General features: G+C 36.0%; 3 protein-coding genes across 3 annotated transcripts; all 3 read left to right on the top strand.

Moving 5' to 3' along the window:
- The first annotated feature begins 2,594 nt into the window (after positions 1-2,594).
- LOC149405664 (Peptidase M1 family protein) lies at positions 2,595-9,355 on the top strand. The gene is made up of 32 exons (XM_089607926.1): positions 2,595-2,753; positions 2,922-3,002; positions 3,116-3,163; positions 3,258-3,398; positions 3,498-3,573; positions 3,651-3,727; positions 3,940-4,053; positions 4,137-4,211; positions 4,305-4,412; positions 4,486-4,698; positions 4,794-4,855; positions 4,951-4,978; positions 5,070-5,156; positions 5,260-5,285; positions 5,466-5,529; positions 5,630-5,710; positions 5,828-5,875; positions 6,015-6,033; positions 6,174-6,178; positions 6,290-6,301; positions 6,388-6,444; positions 6,534-6,643; positions 6,724-6,804; positions 6,880-7,063; positions 7,261-7,409; positions 7,517-7,655; positions 7,745-7,891; positions 7,982-8,063; positions 8,168-8,343; positions 8,445-8,672; positions 8,775-8,846; positions 9,038-9,355. The coding sequence occupies exons 1-32, from the start codon at positions 2,676-2,678 to the stop codon at positions 9,116-9,118; spliced, it is 2,949 nt and encodes a 982-aa protein (XP_089464052.1). The 5' UTR covers positions 2,595-2,675; the 3' UTR covers positions 9,119-9,355.
- A 4,124-nt stretch (positions 9,356-13,479) lies between these two features.
- LOC149405665 (uncharacterized) lies at positions 13,480-16,624 on the top strand. The gene is made up of 2 exons (XM_089607927.1): positions 13,480-13,890; positions 15,201-16,624. The coding sequence occupies exons 1-2, from the start codon at positions 13,786-13,788 to the stop codon at positions 16,272-16,274; spliced, it is 1,179 nt and encodes a 392-aa protein (XP_089464053.1). The 5' UTR covers positions 13,480-13,785; the 3' UTR covers positions 16,275-16,624.
- Positions 16,625-20,306: 3,682 nt separating this feature from the next.
- On the top strand, positions 20,307-23,675 carry LOC149405666 (BTB/POZ domain with WD40/YVTN repeat-like protein). The gene is made up of 2 exons (XM_089607931.1): positions 20,307-21,862; positions 23,505-23,675. The coding sequence occupies exon 1, from the start codon at positions 20,481-20,483 to the stop codon at positions 21,852-21,854; it is 1,374 nt and encodes a 457-aa protein (XP_089464057.1). The 5' UTR covers positions 20,307-20,480; the 3' UTR covers positions 21,855-21,862; positions 23,505-23,675.
- The last annotated feature ends 752 nt before the right edge of the window (positions 23,676-24,427 follow it).

Below are 24,427 nucleotides of genomic sequence, written 5' to 3' on the forward strand. Positions count from 1 at the left end.
ATACTCACTATGCTTCACGCCTCCCCCTCTCTCTCTCTCTCACTCACTCTGCTCGCCGCCTCTCCTCCTCGCCGCCGAGCCTAGGTAAGCTCGCTCACTCTCTTTCTCTATAGCTAACTCACTCTCTTTCTCCTATCTGTCCTCTTTTGCTCTCCGCCCTCCAACAGAGCACAACGCCTCCTCCCTCGCCGTCGTTTCCTTCCTCGCCAGCCTTACCCTCGACGGCCGTTTCTAATCTAAAAATTTGTAAAATTTATTTATTTTTAATTAAAATAACGTATTAGGTGCGACATGTCGCACCTAATACTTGTTTTTTTAGATTTTATGAAGCTAAATAGGTGCGACATGTCGCACCGAAAAGTGTTGCACCTAATATGTGACACTTTTAAGTGCGACATGTCGCACCAAAAGCCTTTAGCGACGTATTTTTGGGTGCGACAATTTCGCACCAAAAAAACATTCGGGTGCGACAATGTCGCACCAAAAAAACTTTCGGGTGCGACATTTTGGGCATCGGATGCGACTTTCGTCGCACGGTCGCACCCGATGCCTATATTTGTAGTAGTGATAGCCATTACTACATATATAGGCATCAAGTGCGACGAAAATGTAAACAACTAATAAAATGAAATTAGTAGTAGTGAGCTTTATATTTTCTTCTTTTATAAATGCCAGCAACCAATAAAATAAATACACTTGGATACAATCCTATTGGAAAATTACATAAGACTATCTCCAACCCATAATACTAAATCGGTAACGTTTACACCAAATTTGGTGTAGCCATAGTGTTTTCACTCAAACCCACAACAACAAATCTCACACAAAAACGAATATTATATTTTTATACTTTTCAATATTATTTCATATTAATTGCATATTAACCCGTCTATTAATTTGTTACATCACTGTCAATAATAATTTTATTAAATATTATATTTTTTTATATCAACAAAATGAAATTAATTTATATTAGTATTAAATATTATGTTAATACTAAAAAAATAATATTAAAAAAATCACTAAAAAAACACACATGATAATTTTGTTCAAGTATTATGCATGCTTTTGTGTTTTGTTTTTTCTATTATGTCGTGCATCATAATTATAATTTTTATTGAGATTGTATTTATATTATTATTTACACAATTGGTGTGTATTTTATTTGGCATGTATTATGCTTAATTAATGTCATGTATTTTATCAATGTTGTATTATTTATTAATTTTTTTAATTGATGATATGTATTTTTATATAAATTATTTAAATTAGTCAAAATAATAAATTAATTTTTTTTTGGTGATGAATTTATAATTACAAATTGTGTTACACCAAATTTGGTGTTGATGAGTAGTCTCACACCAAATTTGATGTGAAACTATTTATCCCACATCAAATTTGGTGTGGATTGGAGTTGCTCTAACTAGTCTAAAACGTGCGTCACTTTTCATATCTCACTAATTTGTTCATATTACTTCTTCTGTAATTTTTTCTTTTTTTTTTCGGACAAAAATACCATTGTGTTTCAAATTTGTTAAACAATTATTGAAATCTGATTAACAATTATTAAAATCTAGTAAACAATTATTAAAATCTGATCAAAAGTATTGAGATATGCTTACATTTTTTTAAATCTTGTTAACAATTATTGAAATATAGTTCAAAATATTGATATTATTGAAATCTGATTAACGGTTATTGTTCTGGTCGACGATTATTGAATCTGGTTAATAATTATTGAGGGTAAAATAAACACTTCAAAAATTAAAACTATTATTTATGAAAATAAAAGGTTCAGCGGGTAATACTTAATAAAATTACGAAAATGGCTATTGGAAGCTATTTCCACCATTCCTAAAGGGAGAAATACTTGAAAATAGGCCTAATAAAGAATAGTGGGCCAAGCTTTAATTTGGCTAAGAAGGTAAATATAGGCCCAATAAAGTACGAACCTTTATCCTCTTTACCATACATGTCCGTACCTTCCGGCCTAAAACGGTGGCTTCGAACATTGTTTCAGAGTAACCACTGCCACGTAGGACGCAGAACGTCCAGATGGTTACCTATCATTGGATGATGATGTAACAAATAGAAATTAATTAGTCTAATTTTCCGCCTAAGAATCCTGCACTAAAGATAATTTCATAAATATTAAACTCCTCCAAAAAAAAAAAAAATTTATATTTCCTTCCCATTTCTCTTCATGATCCTGATTCCTGCCTCACAATCATCCAATAGAATTAAATTGGATCATTAAAAAAAAATCAATAATATTTAACTGAAAAAAAATTAAAATTGTTAATCTCCGGATAAACATCTTTCTGGTGGTACTGTCATAGTTGGCTATATTTAAGACTTTTCCCAAGAAAATTATTCGCTTCTTGTTTCTTCGATTTCTCTCTCTGTAAGTCGATCATCAACGAAGGTGAGGAAAAAAAAAGAGATCACTCTCTTAAGGTTTTGATTTGTAATTTCAATTTATTTATTTTTTTCGTTGAATATTCGTGACCATAATTTGCATTATCCATATATATGTAATACTTACAAGTCCTATATATTCTTTTAGTGTTGACACTGAGCTCTGTTTTCAAGTACTGTCTGATCTAGGGTTTTTTGGGTTTGGATTGTTTGTTTCGCGAGATTTTTTTTTTATTAGTCGTGGATTTAAGCTTTTAATGGCTCGGTTGGTACTTCCAGGCAAAAGCACGGGTTTTGTCAGGACGAGTTTGTTCGGATTGATTTCGTCTGCTCATGTGATTATCCATTTCTAAATCATCTCGATTATTGAATATATATATCTACATGTCTGAATCGTCGATCGTTAAATTGTTGTTATCTCATAGGTTATGCTTTTCTCTTGTTGAAACTTGACTCGTTTTTTTGTTCATCTTCTTCTTCTTGACTTCTCGTCATTTTCTTAGCTTCAGACCACTGGTCGTGTTGGTCTCGTTGAGAATTCAGCGAGAAGTATCAGCAACTACAAGCGTTTCATCGCTTCAGAGGTTTGTGGATTTTTTTTTTTTTCGATTTTGCTTTAGAATATAAAAGCTTGTTAGAACTCAGAAGTGTTGAATAGAAGATTTCTGAAAGCTATTTATTTGGAGTTTTTTCTCAGGCTATCTACCGAAGAAATAGTCTCTTTCCCTGCCCTTCACAGTCGTCTGTAAGTTTGCTATGAATTCAATGTTTCTCATTTTATGACCCACTATGACTTTAATAGCTTTCCGACATTCTTACAATAATTACTTCTTCTCCAGAGATCTCGGCTCTTCAACAGGAGGCTAGTTTGTTCAGTTTCCACTGAAAGTTCGCCAAAGAAACTAGACGAACTCAACATGGATGCACCGAAGGAGATATTTTTGAAGGACTACAAGATGCCCGATTATTACTTCAATTCGGTAATGCGTAAAAGTAGATCACAAAAATATATTTTGTTATTATGTATTTTGTTCGCGGATTTTCCTCGCTTGTTTGTAATCAAATGTTGATCGATCCAGGTGGATTTGAGGTTTTCCCTTGGTGAGGAAAAGACAATTGTCAGCTCAAAAATAGCTGTTTCCCCCAGAGTTGAAGGTAATAAGTTGAGGCTTTAGTATTTCTTACTTTTCAATGGAAGTTTACTAACCCTGGAATTTGTTTCTCATGTGTAGGTGCTTCTTCTCCATTGGTGTTGGATGGTCAAGATGTGAAGTTACTCTCGGTTCACATCAATGGTCAAGAACTCAAGGCATGTGCATATTGTGAACTAAATCGTTAACCATAATATGATCAATGAGTTTTTTTTTTCTTTCTTAATCTTCGCACGTTAATTGCATTGACTTTGTTATTCGCTCGATACATTTGTGTTTCATTAAATAAAAAAAAGTATTCAGAGTTCGGGTACACTTGTCTGAATAAATATGGTACATACTCACATTAACCGATGTTTTCATCATGTAGGAGTCTGATTATTGTTTGGATTCTCTCCATCTGACACTTCTATCACCTCCCACCTGTGACTTTACGTTGGAAATCGTAACGGAGATCTATCCTCAGACAAACACATCTCTAGATGTAAGAAAATTCTTCAAATTTGGAGCCTTATAAAGATCTACTATCTGTTTGTTCTTATTTATCGTGTATGATTTTCGCTTTAGGGGCTTTACAAGTCATCGGGGAACTTCTGTACCCAATGTGAAGCTGAGGGCTTCCGTAAAATTACCTTCTACCAGGTACATTTGCATATTTTGTGTATTCTTTAATTTTGAGTTTATATATTAATACATATATTTTTCACTCAATCCATGCATCCTTATTCTGAACAGGATCGTCCCGATGTAATGGCGAAATACACATGCTATATAGAAGGTGACAAATCACTATACCCCGTGTTGTTGTCGAATGGAAATCTTGTGGATCAGGGTGATTTGGAGGTGAGCTATATATCACACAGAGTTTCAAGTGTTTTGGTAACGCGGTGCTTAGAGTTCTTTGCTATTGTTTCAGGGTGGAAAACATTTTGCACTTTGGGAAGACCCTTTCAAGAAACCGTGCTACTTGTTTGCTTTGGTTGCTGGACAGTTAGAGAACAGAGACGATGTGTTTGTTACCCGTTCTGGTCGGAAAGTGTCCCTAAGAATCTGGACTCCTGCTTCAGATGTATCAAAGACCGAACATGCAATGTATTCACTCAAGGCGGCTATGAAGTGGGACGAAGATGTCAGTTCCTACATTCAATATAGAAACTTGCTACGATCAATGGTGCTTTGCTTTTCTTTTTTAAACAAACTATTTATTGCCTCCACTCTATACAGGTTTTTGGTCTTGAATATGATCTGGATCTTTTCAATATCGTGGCCGTTCCTGATTTTAACATGTAAGCTTCATCTATCACATGATTATATTTAGGTATCTTCCTGGTTACAATTGACAAATTGTTTAATGTTCCAACACTTTTTAATTGATTCACAGGGGAGCTATGGAGAACAAGAGTTTGAATGTATGTCATCTGTTCGGTTTGCACTCCATACAGTAGCTTTATACCGTTTGATCCTATTAACTTGGAAACCATTTTATTCATATCTATACAGATCTTCAACTCCAAACTTGTGTTAGCATCTCCTGAAACGGCTTCAGATGCTGATTACGCTGCAATTCTGGGAGTTATAGGGCACGAGGTTCATTACTCACACCTTGACACAAATACCGCAAGGGCATGTCTTTCGTTATGTTATTTCAGGTGTTATTAGTTTCTAACTTTATGAATATTTTATCTTGCAGTATTTCCACAACTGGACCGGTAACAGGTTGGTTCACTTTAAAACATGTTACTCTTTTGTGAATTTATATTTCATTCACGCGCAAATTCGTGGTTTAAATTGGTCGATCGTTAGATTTCTATTTAAAATTTATTCGCTAAATTCGTTCAATTACTTTTGAACCTACCTTCAACCGAGAGCTTAGCTTTGAATGCGTATTCATTGCAGAGTAACATGCCGTGATTGGTTCCAGCTCAGTCTTAAGGAAGGTCTGACTGTTTTCCGTGACCAGGTATAGTTCTAGACTTCTAGTAACTTGTACTTCAATATTTAAGTTAGTATTTAAATTCACCATGGCATTAATATCTATGGTTTTTGGCTCATTATTCTAGGAATTTTCATCTGACATGGGCAGCCGGCCTGTGAAGCGGATTGCTGATGTTATGAGGCTTAGAAGTTCACAATTTCCACAGGTTCTGTTTGTATTCTCGTGCTCTTATGAAGATAAATTGTCGTACTTTTTTTTATTTATTTTTTATTTTTTATATAAATGATGTCATATTAAAGTGCTATTTCCGGGTTCTCCTCAGGATTCTGGTCCGATGGCTCATCCTGTACGGCCACATTCATATATCAAGGTTAGACACGATTTCATTATTGGGAGTCAGATAAAAAAAATCAATTACTTATTATCCCTTTCTGGTCTTTCTTTGGGTTGGGTACTATAAATCTATTTCCTTGGAATAAATGTTGAATCTGTTTTTCATCCTTTTGCAGATGGATAACTTTTACACGGGTAAGTCAATTTGAATACATGGGTTTCCCCTCCTTTCCTGATGGAATTTTCTGCGGCTAACGTTGGGATTTTTGGCTTTTCCTGTCTACGCTTCCTTGATATGTTTCTGAAATCTTGTCGCTACAAACTTCTTCTTGCAGTGACGGTATGGTTTTTGAAACTTTCATCTTACGTAATTTTGGAGGTTTATTTGATTATGTAGACCAATCAGTCGATTGCTGACTCTTTTTTCTTGTCTTCATTTTCCTCCCAACAGGTGTACGAAAAGGTTGAACATCTCTCTCTCTCTCTCTCTCTGTATGTTTGTAATTGTACTGTATGCATAAATGGTTTCTTATTGGTTCATCTCATCAGGGAGCTGAAGTTGTCAGAATGTACAAAACTTTGCTTGGGAGTCAAGGCTTCCGAAAAGTAAGATAACCTTAAAAAATCAATGCTTTCTCAACAAAGTTTATACTTTGAAACGCAAAGCTGTATTTATCTATTTCCTACCCATATAGGGCATGGATCTATATTTCAAAAGACACGACGGACAAGCTGTTACATGCGAAGACTTTTATGCTGCCATGCGTGATGCTAATGATGCCGACTTTGCTAATTTCTTACACTGGTAAGGATTGGTCTGTTTGTTAATACATTCTCTCTAGGTTCTGATTGCTTAAATACTATTTTGGCGTATTCAATGTACAGGTACTCCCAGGCTGGGACCCCTATTGTCAAAGTTAAATCATCTTACGACCCAGAAGCCCGTACTTTCTCTTTGAAATTCAGGTATAAATGCTCGAAGAGTATCATCTTTGTTCTTTTAGTTTTATTGCTGACAAATGTGCTAACTGGCATTTTCAGTCAAGAGGTACCACCAACTCCAGGGCAGCCAAATAAAGAGCCCATGTTCATTCCTGTGGCATTGGGTCTGCTGAATTCGACTGGCAAGGATATGCCTTTATCCTCTGTGTATCACGATGGGAAATTGGAGTCCATTGCAAGCAATAAAGAGTCCATATACAGTACAGTTCTTAGAGTGACCAAGGTTAGGACAGGACTTCTATGCGATACTGATATCCTTGCTATATTTTTATTGCAGACAAAAAATCTTCATGAATTCGTTGAAAGTGCTTGTTTTTTTAATTAATAAAGTTAGAAGTGCTATTGTTTACCTTGAAATTTTACATTCAAGAGAATGTCCCGTAAGTTATTACTAACAGATATTAGTGAAATTCTGTACAGAAAGAAGAAGAATTTGTGTTCACCGACATAGCGGAGAAGCCGGTTCCGTCTTTATTACGGGGTTACAGCGCTCCGATTCGTCTCGAATCCGATCTCACTGACAGCGATCTGTTTTTCCTTCTTGCTCATGATTCAGACGAGTTCAATCGGTTTGTATATACTAAAAATCTGGATCACCTTCCTTTTATCCAAAATCTGATCAACTGATTGTGAATTTTTTTTCTTTTCTTTTCTGGTTCTTCCTTGTCTTATGTAGTTGGGAGGCTGGGCAACTTCTGGGACGTAAGCTGATGCTAAGCTTGGTTGCTGAGGCCCAACAGAACAAGCCTTTGGTGCTTAACCCGAAGTTTGTGGAGGGGCTGAGAAGCATATTATGTGACTCTAGCTTGGATAAAGTAATTTCAAACACGGCCTTACTATTTGTGTTATAAAAACGGTGAAGGGTTTAGGTGCTAATGAACTTGTGTGTATTCTTTTGGGTCAGGAATTCATTGCAAAGGCAATAACTCTGCCCGGTGAAGGAGAAATAATGGACATGATGGCAGTTGCGGATCCTGATGCCGTTCATACCGTTCGTTCTTTTATCAAGAAGAAACTTGCCCACGAACTCAAAGCAGAGCTTCTCAACACGGTAATTTCTCATCCCTCGAATTCTCGTCCTTCATTCTAGTTTTCAGTTTTATTTCGACATTTGAAACGCTCTCTTGTATGCTCTTCTCAGGTGGCAAGCAATAGGAGCTCGGAACCATATTCCTTTAACCATCAGAACATGTCTAGGCGTGCTCTGAAGAATACTGCCCTGGGTCGGTTTAGTTTAAAGATTTAAGCTTTGCGACATTTTTGGGGAACTAATCTTTTCATGATCCGACTGTTCATGATTTTTTTTCTTCTTCTTCTCGTGTTTTAGTATATTTGGCATCCATCGAGGAGCCAGAAACTACCGAGCTTGCACTTCAAGAATACAAGTCGGCCACAAATATGACCGAGCAATTCGCCGCTTTGGCAGCCATAGCACAAAACCCGGGCAAAACTCGCGATGAGGTCCTCGCTGATTTCTACAACAAGTGGCAGGATGACTATTTGGTATAACAAAAAAAATCGAAACTACTCTTGACTTGCTTTGTTCGTATGAGAATTTTATTTCTTTCTAACTGAATCCTAATTTCTTGCTATATTTCCAATAGGTTGTGAATAAATGGTTTGCTCTCCAAGCCGTGTCTGACATTTCTGGCAATGTCGAGAACATTCGGAAGCTCCTGGAACACCCAGCGTTTGACCTTCGCAACCCGAACAAAGTGTACTCTCTCATCGGAGGCTTCTGCGGATCTCCCGTGAATTTCCACGCCAAGGACGGCTCTGGCTACAGGTTCTTGGGAGAGATTGTTTTGCAACTAGACAAACTCAACCCTCAGGTCTGTTTCGCTTTTCCACGTAAACTTCGATCTTCTCCGTAATACTGTTTTCTATTTCTGAATCGTTGTTTCCTTTTTCTTTTTTCTTTTTTTTTTTCTCAGGTGGCTTCTCGTATGGTCTCGGCGTTCTCAAGGTGGAAGCGATACGACGAAACCCGTCAAAACCATGCCAAGGTATAATAATAATCAGTGAAAAAAATTGAAACTGTTTTGTAAACAGAAAAATAGAACAAGTAAATCTACCGCAAAAATAAGTATTTAGAGAATAAAAACAGTTAATGGGATATTTTGAGAATTAAGTGTGAAAACGAGGTACCGTAGGTAATACAGAAACTTTATTGAATTAATTATTGAATGTTCTTCAGGCTCAGTTGGAGAAGATAATGTCTGCCAACGGATTGTCGGCCAACGTGTTTGAGATTGCCTCCAAGAGCTTGGCTGCTTAAGTCAACCGTTTTTCTTTTCCTTTTTTTTTTTTTTTTTTTTGGCTTAGAGAAATAATGAAACACCATTTGAGCTTTATTTTCTGTTCTTTTACTGTTTTACATTTTGTTTGTTGACATGTTCTAAGTTTGATGGGAGGTATTTTTCTTCCTTTCAATAAATGACATTTAGGCTCGAATTTATTCGTACCTATCAAGGAAATAACAAAAAAGGAAAAAAAAATAAACCTTCTTATGATACGTGTAATAGTTTTGGTGAGTACTAAATATTTCTCAAATAAGTGGTTGGTGACCTATAATTTCATGCATAAATATAGGAGTCAATTTAGTGCACCAAAATATCGACGTGGCAGTCATTTGGGGTATTACGTGGCCAAGTCGCACACTATAAAAAATTAAACGTATAGCCTTTTTGCCTATGCTAGGCCATGGTTCTCATCTTAATTCAATCACGTTAATTATAAAGTCACCGTGAGCTATACTTTTTCTTCAATCTTTATTTAAAAATGGAATGTCGTTGAAGTCATTCTTGATGGCATTTTTCATTGAATCTCTTATAAAGTTCATATAACCTATAAAAAAAAAGGTCACTTTGAAACACACAAGTCAAACCAGGTGCCAAAAGAAAGTTAGAAACTTTTTCAAGATCATCAGTTTTCTTTCAAAGTTTCAAACATCGTTTAATGCTCTGATCAGAAAATAAAAAATAAAAATATACATAAAGAGACTGTCTCTAGTGATTATCAATCTACATTGGCAATCGACAAATCATAAAATTGCACTTTTACATATTCCTTTATCTCTATGTAAAATCAATGATGAAAGCCCTAATAAAATACAAGAAATAACTTTATGTTATAACAATTAGATGACAAGGGCTTTATAGTTAAATTAGTTAGGTAAAAAGGTTGACTCCTTATATATAGCTTCAAAAATGTAAAAGTAAATGTAAAATCCAAAACCCTTTTGCTTTGGCATAGGAACCTTTTCTCATGTGATGTGTGCTATCTAGAACTATAAGTACACGATGATATCATTGCTTTTAGCATATCCAGTTTTTAAGTACCACATTAGATCATATGATTATGATTCGATTTTTCACCTTGTTCACTTTTACTTTTCATGTTCTTTTGTTTGAATCCACCTTCAATTATTTTTTTGCCACTAATAAGGTAATCACTATTAGGCTTCAAAATAATTAGAGACAATAGGCTAACTTGAAACGTTCAAATTAGAAACTGACCAACGTGTTAAACTTTTAACAAAATAGCCGACTATAATGATATGACATTTAACTTCTGATTATAACCTATCTAATATTTTTGGTTTTGATTTTGTAATAAAAAAATCGTTCGTTAATTAAAGTTCAATCCCAATTTTTGGATATTAATTATGAGAGTTCATTTATTTTATATCAACTGATTTTTTTTTATAATAAATTCGGATTGATATTTTCAACTTCAAATAAGAATATACTTTAATGTTTCTATCATAACATGAAAATATTGAAAGATCCAACGACATTTTTGAATATTTTTTTAAATTTAATTCATATGATATTTCACATTATTGTATTGTCACACAACTTCAAATTTAATTTCTGGTTCCGTCCCTAATCATATCACCATGTATTCATTTATTTGTAGTTAATTTTTGTTTTTATTATTATTGTGTGAAGTATTTTGACAATTGCATGCTTGAACATGTCTGTTCACTAACTACTGTCTCTCACAAATGAATAAAGATTTTGACGTATTTTTAGTAAATATGACTTTTTAATAATAAAGATATATGATTTTTAAGTTAGTTAACTGAATTGCTTGAAAACGATGTTTTTTTGGATAGCTAACTTGGAAATGTGATTGTACCCTCGTTTCTCATTTTCATGTTCAACTCAAACTTAATCTTGAAATATAATTCAACAAACTTTATTCATACACTATTTTATACATAAAGGTTGGGACGTTTCTTTTATTCGCATACATTATTTTGTAATTCTAAGAAGAAATTGAAATTCCAATGACAAATTCATATTACAAGTACCTTTACTCAAATCGAACAAGTAATATAAAAATATAGCCTCAATACAATTAAGCTATTTGTTTGTGTAGTCTAGTTTTATGCACAAACCAAACTTATAAAGGTAGTCTGTGTTGATTGTAGACAAAATATATGGTTATCCACAAAAATAACATACTTATTTGACGCCAAAATATTTCTCATTTGGGTAATATTTTAAGCTTTTTATTTTATCCCTTTTTATTTACGACTCCTAGTTTTGTGTACGACTACTTTACTAGGACCACAACCACAGGCCACAGGGTATATACGTTCGGTAGTAAAATAAGACTGAAAATAGCATTTGATTAAATAAAAAGAGGACTGAAACTATAACTACTTATAGAAATGAAATGCAAAAGTCAATGACATGATTAAATGTATGAAGGGAGTAAGGGACAAGCATTAAAACGTGAGAAACAATTAACTACTAAGAGACTTTAAGAAATAGAAATAAATTTCACTACTACTATTTTTAATATTTTATAAAAATCAAATCAATCAATTACCATTAAATTGATTTCATATTAGATCATCATGCTCATTTGTCTAAAAGCGTCCGGTCCATCCATTCTAATTTATTTTTAATCTTATTCGTTAGATCATAAAAAAAAAAAAATCATGCTAAGAAATATAAAATGGGTAAATAGTCATCAAAATCAAAATTCAATGTATATACACATAGATTTCCTATATGTATTTTTGAAAGAAGTAACAAATATTAGGGCGATGAAAAAATTCGGTTAAACCATAAATCTGACTGAATTATTGGTTTTTAGATTAATGATCCGATTTTAAACGGTTTAAAATTTATCCGGTCCGGTTCAGTCTAGTTTGTACTTTTAAACGGCCCGGTCCGGACTAAAATTTTTAAACCGCGGTTTAGATCGAACCGGACCGATTAGCATTTTAAAAAAATGTCTAAAACGCTCCTATCTAAAAAATGGTTCAAAATGATCTAGACGTGGACCGGACCGGTTACTATTCAAGAAAAATATAAATAAAAAGCTTAAAATAAAACGGTCCGATCTAAAAGAGTCTAACTGTCTAAAATGGTCCGGTCTAAAACAGTCCAAACAATCTAAAACGGTTTAAATAAGACCGGACCGTTTTAACCGGTTTGGTCCGATCCAATTTTTTTTCTTCCTGATTTGGTCTGATTCGATTTAATTTTTTTAAAACCGTTTACACTAATTCGATTTGATTTTTTGATCGATTTCAGACCGAAGTGAACCGTACACACCTCTAACAAATATAACAAGAAAAGAGGATAGATATGTGTTTTTTTTTAAAAGGCTAAATATATGTTTTTTTTTTAATTTAAGAAAAGGCTAAATATATGATGTGCTTCTTGCTACAATTGATGAATGAGATGAGATGAGACCACCTTTCTCAACCGGAAAGAAAAGTAGGTGGTGGTCCACTAAGAAAAGGTCAACTTTGATATATAATAAAAATGAACATCGGCAAAAAAAAAATATTAAATCATAAAGAGCCCGGTAAATGTTGGAAAAAAAATTTCCAAAACAAAAAAAGAGTAGGGAGAATTTTGGAAATGTGGGCCCAATATTGGAGGACTAAAAGGAATTGGAGTTATTGGACACGAAAGCCATCAACAAAAAAATGATGCCCGCACGTGCGCAACTTTGACCAATTAGCCGTAAGCATTCAATTATTTTATAGATCCTTATTTTATTTAATTTTCCCAACTATCCATTAACTATATACCCATATATAATACTATAATTATTATTATAGCACTCATAGTCTCTTACTCTCTTTTACTTTCATTGTTGCTTTTACCAAACTACCCTCCTCTACTCTAGTTAACGTAACAAATCAAGAGTATCTAATTTATTCAATAGAAAAATACAATTAAGGGAATAATTTGCTTAGTAATAACACGTGATAATTTTTAAAAAAATTTAATAACTTAATAAGTTGTAATTATACTATAATCAAAATTACTATCATAAAAAGAAAAAAAAATTCGTACTCACAAAAAAAATACTTAACAAATGTCTAAATCCTAATAATAATGGTCCTTAAAATTATTATAGATTTAACATTTAAAATCTTCAATCAAAAGTTCCAACGTCTCACAAATAATGATTCACTAGCAAATCAAATCTTAGGAACAAAAAAATAAAAATAAAAAAATCATCCAAATGTATATAAAATTAGAATAAGCCATAATCAATAGCTCAAAGGTAAAAGTGCTAAAATAAAAAAAGCGAGAGGGCCACATTTGCAAAGAAAAACCCTAAAGAAAACCAAGTCATTGCCGTGTTTGCTTTGACCTCAAAAGCGTTTCGCACCAAAACTCATACACGGACATCAAATAAATATTTTATTTGTAATAATATAAAAAAAAAACAAATATGTTTACTTACAGATCGAGATTTTTCAACTTCACATTTCTATTAATCTTCTGAACAAAGTCTTTCTGATTATCGTCTTCAGTGTATCACGTTCCTTTTTTTTATTATTAATTTATTTCTTTCGTTTTCCCGAGAAAATTCCCATTCTTTCATTCTCAGACACCGTGTATTGTTTCTCTCGAAAAAGCAAAATCGAATGAGCTAAGAAATCTTCTCGGCGGCGATAAAGATATGAGCGGAGAATCGAGAGCTATGAACAGCGCTTTTGAGACTATCAACGCCGCCGCGACTGCGATCGCCATGGCCGACAATCGTGTTCATCAAGCTTCGGTTCGGGTAAATCGCCGCTTTCTTCATTCGATTTCAGTTCTCGTCTCCGATATTTGATTTTTAGTTATCTGAAGACTTCGAGATTGGATTTGATTTGAAATTTTTTTTTCCTTCCTTTTTTTGTTTTGGATTTTAGATCAGCTTTTGCGCGAATGAAATAATTTTTAGTTTTAGATTTGTGGATTATTTGATGTTTTTGTTTGATTTGGTGAGTGTGAATTTGTTCGTTTGTGTAAATCGCGAGTCTTGGCTTTAGGCATATTTTGGTACTAAAACATGCTTTATGCCTTTATATAGTTAGCTTGCTGGCCAAACTACTAGATTCGGAATTCTCATTCTTATTTACTTATTGGTTTCTGTGCCTTTAGAAAAGCTAAAGATTGGTAATTGATTGTATCAAAAGAAGAGACTATCATGAATTTTAGAGTAAAGTTCGTTGTTAACTTAGGTCTGCTTTAGTTTTCTATGAAATTCCTCTCGCGACTGTAGATGAGAATGCTTCAATTGTTGATGATTTAATCCAACGCTGAAAATCAGTGAAGTTGAAGCTCATTATAGCTGGGGTGAATGAGAATTTGTCTTGTTCTGTATTAACTACTTCGATATATTTCATATTTTTCTATAATTGTAACCGACATCCTTGTTGTGTCGGTTGGTTTGACTATCATCTATATAGTCTGGGTTTTGGTGTTCCATGTGGTTTTTTTTTTTCTTTCTTTTTCTTGAACCTTTCACATAATACACTGTTTGAGTGCCATTGTGGCTAGCTCTGTCTCTTCTGTCATTTGTAATGATCTCCGAGCATCAGATAAACACATGAATTGTATTGCCAAAGCACTCCATAAGTCCTGGAGAAAAAATCCAAACCTTGATTATAAATATAATTATATACCGCTTTTTGACTCACTAATTTCTGTGTCACTTTTTTACTGTGATCCTTCATCCAAATCCTAAAAGTTTGTCTCTCAACTTGTTCAAATTCACAAAAGTATGAATAAGAAATCAATAGTTAGTTAAGGAATAAATTTGTATGAATAAGAAGAGAGTGAAAAACTTTGGATGTTAAAAAGCTTGAATCTGTTGGATCCTTAATCCAACGTTGGACTTATATGCTTCCGCTTATTGATTTATGCCTTCTTAATCAATTATCCAACATGATTCGGTCATGAAATTAGTCGATGGTTTTCATTCGGATCTAACGGAATCATCTTTGTATTTTCCTATTTTTCCCGAAATGAAAGATTATTTAAGGGTCTTACCAAGCTTGTATATAATCTCTTCTGACACACACTCATTTTGTTGTGACACAATAACAGAAGAGAAGATGGAGTGGTTGTTTAGGAACATACTGGTGCTTCGGAGCTCCGAGAAACAGGAAGCGAATCGGACACGTCGTCCCCGAAACATCCATCTCCGGAGCCTCTTCCTCGAGACCCGAGAACCAGATTTCGCAGCCGCCGGCGATCTCGCTCCCGTTCGTGGCTCCTCCGTCGTCTCCGGCGTCGCTCCTCCACTCCGAGCCGCCCTCGGCGACCCATTCTCCGGCGGCGGCCGGAGCGCTCTCCATCGCCGCCAACATGTACTCTCCGGGCGGGCCTTCCTCGATCTTCGCCATCGGGCCCTACGCCCACGAGACCCAGCTCGTGTCCCCGCCGGTCTTCTCGACCTTCACCACCGAGCCCTCCACCGCTCCGTACACCCCTCCGCCGGAGTCCGTCCAATTCACCACCCCTTCCTCGCCGGAGGTCCCGTTCGCCCGCCTCCTCGACCAGCCCTGCCCGAGGTTCCCGATCTTCCACTACGACCCCAACAACAACATTAGCAACAGCATCAACAACAACGAGTTTCAGTCGTACCATCTCCAACCCGGGAGCCCGCTCGGGCAGCTCATATCCCCGAGCTCCGGCGCGTCCTCGCCTTTCTCCGGGTCCCACTTCCTCGAGTTTCGGGTCGGGAACGCCCCGACGATCCTGAACCTCGACAAGCTCTCGAATTTCGACTGGGGGTCTCGGCTCGGGTCCGGGTCTCTGACCCCCGAGCCGCCGCCGCCCCCCGCGGCGAGTAAGCCCGCGGAGGACTCGGACGCGGACCGCAGAGTCTCGTTCGACCTGAAACCCGTGGCCTTGTCCGAGGCTGTCTCGACCTCTCTTCTGGAGAAAGGTCCGGAGTTCGAAGAGGACGTCCCGAGGAACCACCGCCGGAATCACCAATCGATCACGCTCGGCTCCTCCAAAGAGTTCAACTTCGACAGCGTCGAAGCCGAGACGGGCGGTCCCCACAGGCCCGGGATCGGATCGGATTGGTGGGCGAACGAGAAGGTCGCGGGGAACGAGGCTCCGGGCTCGCGAGATTGGTCCTTTTTCCCGATTGTGCAGCCGAGTGTCAGCTAGTCGTTATAGTAAGGTAATCATAGACACTGATTATGGACAGTTTCTGTTTTTTTTTTTTTTTTTTTTTTTTTTACAGAGCTTAGAAAGTGGTTGACCTTTTAGGAAGTTTAGTACACGAGTCATGACAGAGCTCTTTTTTTTTTTTTTTAATAATCGTTATAAATGCTGTATGTAAATAATGGTCTTAGACTATGTCTAGTGAATAATTTTTAAGGCAGAGCAACACAGAGTAACAACAGCTTTTTGATTCCAATGATATTGGATTGGTTTCTTTCTTTGCTCTGTACTGTAAATCAGCCAGTAAGGTTGTTATTGTTGTAAATATTAAGATTTTTACTTTTTTATTTTTATTTTTACTGCTTGGTATTAATGTTTGGATTTTTTGCAAAAAGAAAAAGGTGGTTGTAACAAAGCTTGTGTTGCAATTTATTCCAACATGAAAAGGACTAATTTTTTTTACAGCAAATGTCAAAAAGGCAAACGTGTGAATGTTGTTTTCTGATTAAAATGATCTCTTTGAAAGAAGAAAAAAAAGCTCGTGTGTGTGTGTGAACCACTCAATCCCAGACACGTGTTGTTTTTATAGAGCCCGAGTGTTCTGACCGCTAAAGAAAGGACAGAAAGAGAAGCTTTCCTTCTTTTACTTGGCAGCCATGAAAATAAGGCCAACTTTAGGGAGTTTATTTATTTATTTATTTTTTGTGGGCCTCTTCATATTTATTATTTTGAGCGTTACTCATACCCACCTCGTGCGGGTTCGATGTATGTATCTCAAAACGTGGAGGATCATGTTATAAATACAAATATAACGACTTTCCCTTAAAAAATGTAACGACTTTCCCTTAAAATGTAACGAAGAAGAGTGTTCCTACTTCCTAGTCAATTATTTTATTTTTTTTCTTTTAAGATGTGCACACGTATTTGTGAGTTCAGAACTTCATATATCAGTAAATCTGCAGTACTTTTTATTTATTTTTTATTCCTATATGTTTTTCTGTATTTGATTGAAGGTTTTACAGGAAAATAATAGCTCATGGTAATTTGTTTAGAATAAGCGACGTGGGAACGAAATATTTAAATAATTATGAACTTAACTTTGGTTCTGCAATTGAGGTGTCAATGTGTCTAACATTTCAGATTTTTGCAAATTTACACTAAACCTATATTTTCAAAACTAAAATAATCATATTACCCATAGAACCCATCTTCATTCACCACCTGAAACGACAAATTGCCCAGATTCCACCGAAAGCCAAATTTGTTAAAACCCAAAATATTCTTGAGAAAATGACTAAAATATTACCATTTTTACAACTCAATTCCCACTTTTCACCAAAATTATAATTTGGACAATTTTACTAATAAGCCAAACGTGCAAATGCTCTTTTGCCCAATCTCTAAATTTTTTTTTCTTTCTTTTTCTGCTTTCCCTTTTCTCTCATGCTGAAACCCATTCCTCTCTTCGACATTGACTTTCTCTCCCACGCTGGTCCAAGACCCCGAACTCATGGTCGCCCCAGGAGATCTCTAATCCCAACCCACAACGCAATAAAATTAATTTTATCACATTTAATCATTCACACACCGATTTTTTTTTTTTTGGCAGGAGCATCACCGAGTCAATTTCCTAGCGAAACCTAGGTTTTCTCTCCAGCTGCGGCACCAAAAACCTGATCGACGATTGCTGGTGATCCGATCCGGACCGGGAGAAGAACCGCCAGAGACTCATCGACGTCGTGAATCCGAAACTAATAACGCTCCATTACGCCGTGATCCAGAAAGAGTCGCTCTAGATTGCCAGAGCCTCCTCCGCAGTGACGGATCAGGATTTCAATCAAGGGGGGCAAATTTGAGATATATTTTTTAGGAGGGGCATTATTGAAAAAAAACTTACAAATTTGGGTCAAAAGCATAATTATTAATAAAATTTAGGGGTAAAATTATAAAAAATATAAAAATTTGGGGTTAAAAAAATAATTTTCAAAAATTGAGGGGGGCATTGGCCCACCCTGACCCCCACCTAGATCCGTCACTGCTCCTCCGTACACATCGCCAGAAGTCCGTGCACCACGATCCATTACGTCACGAGTGTGATCGTTCACGACCTTCACATCCACGACTGCAAACAAGGCTGGACATGGTCAGAGACTCGACGAAGCATTTCGGGTGGAGGATAGTCGCGGTTCACAATTCGTCGGCAATCACTCTGTCGAATAATTACATGGCTCATCATGATAAGGTCATGCTTTTGCGATAGTGACTCGTATACTCAAGATAAGGAAATGCAAGTAACCATTGCCTTCAATCAGGGCCGACTCTGGGCAAGCTTGTGCCTTGGGCCTAAAAAAAATTAATTTTACACTTTTTGTTTATTTTTAAGAAAATTTACATTTTGTTTACCATAAAAATTTACACTTTTGGCTTATTTTCTAAAAAATTTACTTTTTATCCTGAAAATTTAAATTTTTATTAGTATTATAGGGCCCCAAAATATTGAATCGCCTAGAATTCCCGGTGAGTTTGGACCGGCCCTACCTTCAATCACTTCGGTGTACTCGTATACTCAAGATAAGGAAATGCAAGTAACCATTGCCTTCAATCAGGGCCGACTCTGACCTAAAGGCGGGCAAGCTTGTGCCTTGGGCCTAAAAAAAATTAATTTTACACTTTTTGTTTATTTTTAAGAAAATTTACATTTTGTTTACCATAAAAATTTACACTTTTGACTTATTTTCTGAAAAATTTACTTTTTATCCTGAAAATTTAAATTTTTATTAGTATTATAGGACCCCAAAATATTGAATCGCCTAGAATTCCCGGTGAGTTTGGACCGGCCCTACCTTCAATCACTTCGGTGTACTCGTATACTCAAGATAAGGAAATGCAAGTAACCATTGCCTTCAATCAGGGCCGACTCTGACCTAAGGCGGGCAAGCTTGTGTCTTGGGCCTAAAAAAAATTAATTTTACACTTTTTGTTTATTTTTAAGAAAATTTACATTTTGTTTACCATAAAAATTTACACTTTTGGCTTATTTTCTAAAAAATTTACTTTTTATCATGAAAATTTAAATTTTTATTAGTATTATAGGGCCCCAAAATATTGAATCGCCTAAAATCCCCGTTGAGTTTGGACCGGCCCCGCCTTCAATCACTTCGGTGAAAGACTGTTCAGAATGCCTAGGTAGTTAAATATTCACCATTTAAATGTAGTGCAACACAACATCGCCTCATGTCAATCATTTGAGCAACAATGTGTCGCTTAATTAGAAATAGTTGTAATAAGCTTAGCTGCTTATTATACATGCAATGGATTATTATGGGAAAGTATCAAACGGTAGTATTTCCACTAAGAAATTAGAATTATTTATGCACCAAAATTTGAAAAGTACAAAATTTTATTAACGATAATTAGAAAAATTTACTATTGATTCAAAAATAAAAAATATAAAAAAGTCGTAGAAAACCAGCGGCTATTAACATTAATTAACAAAAATTTACTAATGATTATGAAGTTAAAAATCTAAAATCATACAAAACCAATAGTTATTAACGATAATAAACAAAAATTCACTAATTATTTAGAACTATAAAATCCGGAAACCTTATAATCAACGCTTATTAATGTCGGTTAATGTTAATTATCGAATACGGAATTCATGAGGTGGTGCTCGTTCATTAGCGGCTGCGATTAATTGCGATAAATTACATATTTCTTTATTGATGGAGTTAAAAATAAAAAGTATTTTAAAAAAAATTAAATTTGCGCGTGTGAATTGGACCATCGTCAAAAAAGTTAGGAGTGAGAGAGTTAACTATTCAGGTTAAATTAAGAAAACTGAATTTTTCCCGAGACAGACTTAACCTAAATGTTCCATTTTAAATAAATACCCACAAACCGTAAAATAATTTTTCGTTACATTTTAAATAATAAAAAAAAAAAAACACTCTCTGAGTTCTATGGTCCGGATATAGGGATCCAGTAGAAGCTCAAGCCCATAATGTTTTGACATTCTAGAAGACTATTCTTCACAAATAAACCAAACACCAATAAACACGCTGTCTCTTTAACGGAGTAACAGTAAGTTACATTCAAAGAGTCCATCGAAGCACCGTTAAATTTCCCGTCAACTCTCCGTCATCTTCCATCTCAGGAACTTAAAAAAAAAAAAAAAAAAAATCGACGCTTTCATTTGGAGGTCCTTCCATGGCGGCCAGAGAGCTAGGGCTTCACCGCCGAACGGCCTCGGACTCTAACATCGTGACAATAGACGTTGGAGGCCAAATCTTCCAGACCACGAGGCAAACCCTAGCCCTCGCCGGCCCGGATTCGCTCATAGCTAGGGTTTCCGAGTCGCCGAGTCCGTTCGTCGATCGAGATCCCGAGATTTTCTCCGTCCTACTCTCTCTCCTCCGCACGGGAAACCTTCCTTCCAAAGCCAGGGATTTCGATTTCCAAGACCTAATCCACGAGTCTCAGTTCTACGGAATCGAAGAGATCCTAATCGAATCGGTATCGGGTCCCTCGCGATTCGAGGCCTTCAATCTCGAGAGATCCTCGGTTTTGTCGCTGAACGGCCGTGATTCTCCGTCGGCGATCGCGGCGACGGAGCTCGGATCGGTCATCGTCGCTCATGGCAGCAAAATCACCTCATTCGATTGGTCGTTGAAGAGGAAGAACACAATTCTGACTCGATTCTCAGCTGTGGATTCGATCCTCGCTCTATCGCCCACCGTCGCCGCCGCGGGAGCCACGGACTTCTCCGGCCTCCAGGTGATCGACCTCGAGAGCGGACTCGTGAGGTCGACTCTGAGTTGGGAGAACGCGACTCGGTCCGACTCGACTGTCCAGGCGATCGGATCAGGCCGAGAGCTTCTCTTCGTGAGCTTCGAGTCCGGCCGAAGAAACTCCAACACGATCATGGTCTACGACTCGAAAACGCTCAGCGCCGTCGCGGAGATCGGCCAGAACGAGATTTACGGCGCCGAGATTGGCTCGGCTTTCCCTTCGACGAAGCTGATCTGGATCGAAACCTTAGGCCTCCTAATGGCTTCCGGATCGCACAGCGGTCCCTCGGGAGTGAACGGAAACATCAGATTCTGGGATCTCAGGGCGAAGAACTCGGTCTTCGAGGTCGCAGAGACCACCGATTGCTTCGCCGATGTCACAGTCGCCGATTCCTCTCCGGCGATGGCGTTCAAGGTCGGCGTGAACTCTGGCGAAGCTTACTTCGCCGACATTAGAGGCCTTGGAGGACGGAGTGAGAGTAATCCGTGGTGGAATTGCCTCGGCGACGAAAGGAAAAGTCTTGGCGGGAAAAAAGAAGGTTTGGGATCGAAAATCGAGAGCCGTGGGAGGCAAGTCTTTTGCACCAGAGGAGGCGGCGAAATCGAGCTCTGGTCGGAGGTTTCGCTGGGCCGTGAATCGGAGCTGAGAGAGTTTCGGAAGAACTTGATCGGAAAAACCAGGGACAATGGCTGCGATTATGGGAAGATCACGAATCTAGGGTTCGGAGGGAACAAGATGTTCGTGACGAGGAAAGATCGGCAATGCGTCGAGGTTTGGCAAAGAACCTTTTGATATATGTGGTATGTCTCTCTTTTTTCTTTTTTTTTTCTGCAAATGATTTTGTTGTGATATCAAGTTCTTTACTTTATATAATCAATCAGATCAGATATCATGATTATTCCTGGCTTTGTTCAAATAATACGAAGCTTGTGTTGTATTAGGGAATACCATACAAACAAAATTGGATTAGTTTGTGCTTATAAGTTATAACATGATTTTGTTGTAATCATGTTCTTTGTTCATATAATCAATCAGATCAGATATCATGATTATTCCTGGCTTTGTTCAAATAATACGAAGCTTGTGTTGTATTAGGGAATACCATAAAAACAAAATTGGATTAGTTTGTGCTTATGTTATAACATGATTCTGTTGTAATCATGTTCTTTGTTCATATAATCAATCAGATCAGATATCATGATTAGTTCTTTGTTCAAATAATATGAAGCTTGTGTTGTATTAAGTGATGCAACAAAAGAATCGTTTGTGTTTTTTGGATTAGTTTGTGCTTATAAGTTACAACAAAATTCAAAAGTTGGGCAAAAGAATCGTCGAAATTACAACGAAATAGTATCTTTGGTGGTTACATTCTATCGGAATCAAGTTTTTCCGTTTTTCAGATCTTTTCGCCAGATTCTCGTTTTCCTTGGGGTTTCCGGTTTTTAGGACCATCAAAATGACATTGAAACAAAATTAATAAAAAAAAATCGTTATGACCAATATGAACCAAAGGTAAGATCGAAAAATTTGTTCCGGTTCGCATGAAAGGCAAAACCGAAATTATGTTCCTATTTCAAAATTTTCAGGGTTGTTCCATTTCCGTGAATATGTTTTCTTCTTCGAAAATGTGAGTATTCCGACCACTTTTAGAACGGAACATTATGTATCAGTGTCGGCCGAAATTATAAAATTATTGTTTGGACGAACACAAGAAACAATTTTCTTGTTTCGTCTGAATTCCGGACCCATGTTTTCATTGTTTACACCATTATCAGAAAATTACACCGACTCTTATTTCATGAATTGACATTGACATTAGCTAATAAAAATATATATACACATGTGCTTTGTATGACCAAACTAATAATAGTGCAGAAATATTGACTTGAAAGTTCAAACTAGACCAGCCTCGTCATAATAATTCGAGTAAATGTGTTCGTTCGTGGAAAAGATGAAACAGAAACACGAGTATGTGACTAATTAAACAAGCAGATTCAATAAGGTCAATCTCAATCTCACCTTTTAATAGACTTTAATGTAATAATAAATCTAACAGAATAATACCCGGAAACGGCTTTTTAATCTGACAGAAGAATACCCTTTTTATTAATTTTCACATTTACAGCTTTTTTGTTGATTTTTTTCTTCTTTCATGGATATACCCGAAAAATATCAACAACAAAAATCTGAAACCTAAATCACAAAAAAACAAAAGTCGCCAGAGAAGAAAAGATCCAAAAAAGCAGAAGTTTTTTTGGGGGCCAAGATCATTATCCTCCTTGTATTAAAATTATTGTATTTTCAATTATGCAAGTTATTTGAAATAAGAGGTGGAGATTATTTTATTTTTTCTACTTAATTTTTTTTTAATCTTTCCATTGCATTATACTATATAACTTAATTGAAACATCTGATCACATAGTACACCAAAATAACTTTCAGGCTTTAACATTGGAGACATTTTTATATTTTGTGGAGATTAATAATCGTCATCTTGTACCACTTCATAAACACCACGACCACAACGTCTTGCCACGCAAACTGAGCCCCTAAAAGGTAGAGATTTAAATATAGTTTTATTTATTTAATTTTTTTTTGAAAACCTAATTTAAATAGTTCATGAGTCATGACGATTAAACTTAAAAGTATAGTTTATGCGAGGAATTGGAATTGGATAATATTATATATATATATATATATATATATGTATATATATTTCAATTTACACGACTCAACATTCTTTGATTATCTTTACGAAAGATTTCTTAAGCCTATGAAATATACAATATTCACCATAATTTGGTCAAGATTCAATCATAAAGAAATAAAAAAAAATGATCTTAATCCTATGGATCAAGGTCTCTATTTATAGACAAAATAAGTAGGAACAAACTCCTTTTTAAACTAATTACAAATACACCATTAATTCCTACTCGACTTTTCAAAGACACCCCACCAAACTTGCCATACTCTAACTCCTTCGATCTTCATCTTCCTCTACTATGGCACTCTAATTATAATAAAAATTATTATTGCAATTTGTATTTTTTAAGCGGAACCTGTGTGTGGACTATTATACTAAAAAACGCATAAATATTTTGACTCAAATTTATTATTTTTGCTCAAGAATTTGGACTCTCTTTGAATATAGACGACAAGTTAGATTTTTCAATGGATGTTAAATTTACAAGTAGTTGATCATAAATAATATCGGTACTCACATTAAAATGATAGAGAGAGTGAGAGAGAGCAATGATGTAAATTAGAATATTGGTTATACGTTATCACAAATTGTCTAGTTGTTGAGGGATGTGCTTGGACCATTTTTAGAAATCTTCACGTACACGTGGCAAGATATGGCTAAC

Source organism: Urtica dioica, chromosome 2 (assembly GCF_054948205.1).
Source record: "Urtica dioica subsp. dioica isolate 48M chromosome 2, U.dioica_male_clone48M_v1_H2, whole genome shotgun sequence".
Lineage (NCBI taxonomy): Eukaryota > Viridiplantae > Streptophyta > Magnoliopsida > Rosales > Urticaceae > Urtica > Urtica dioica.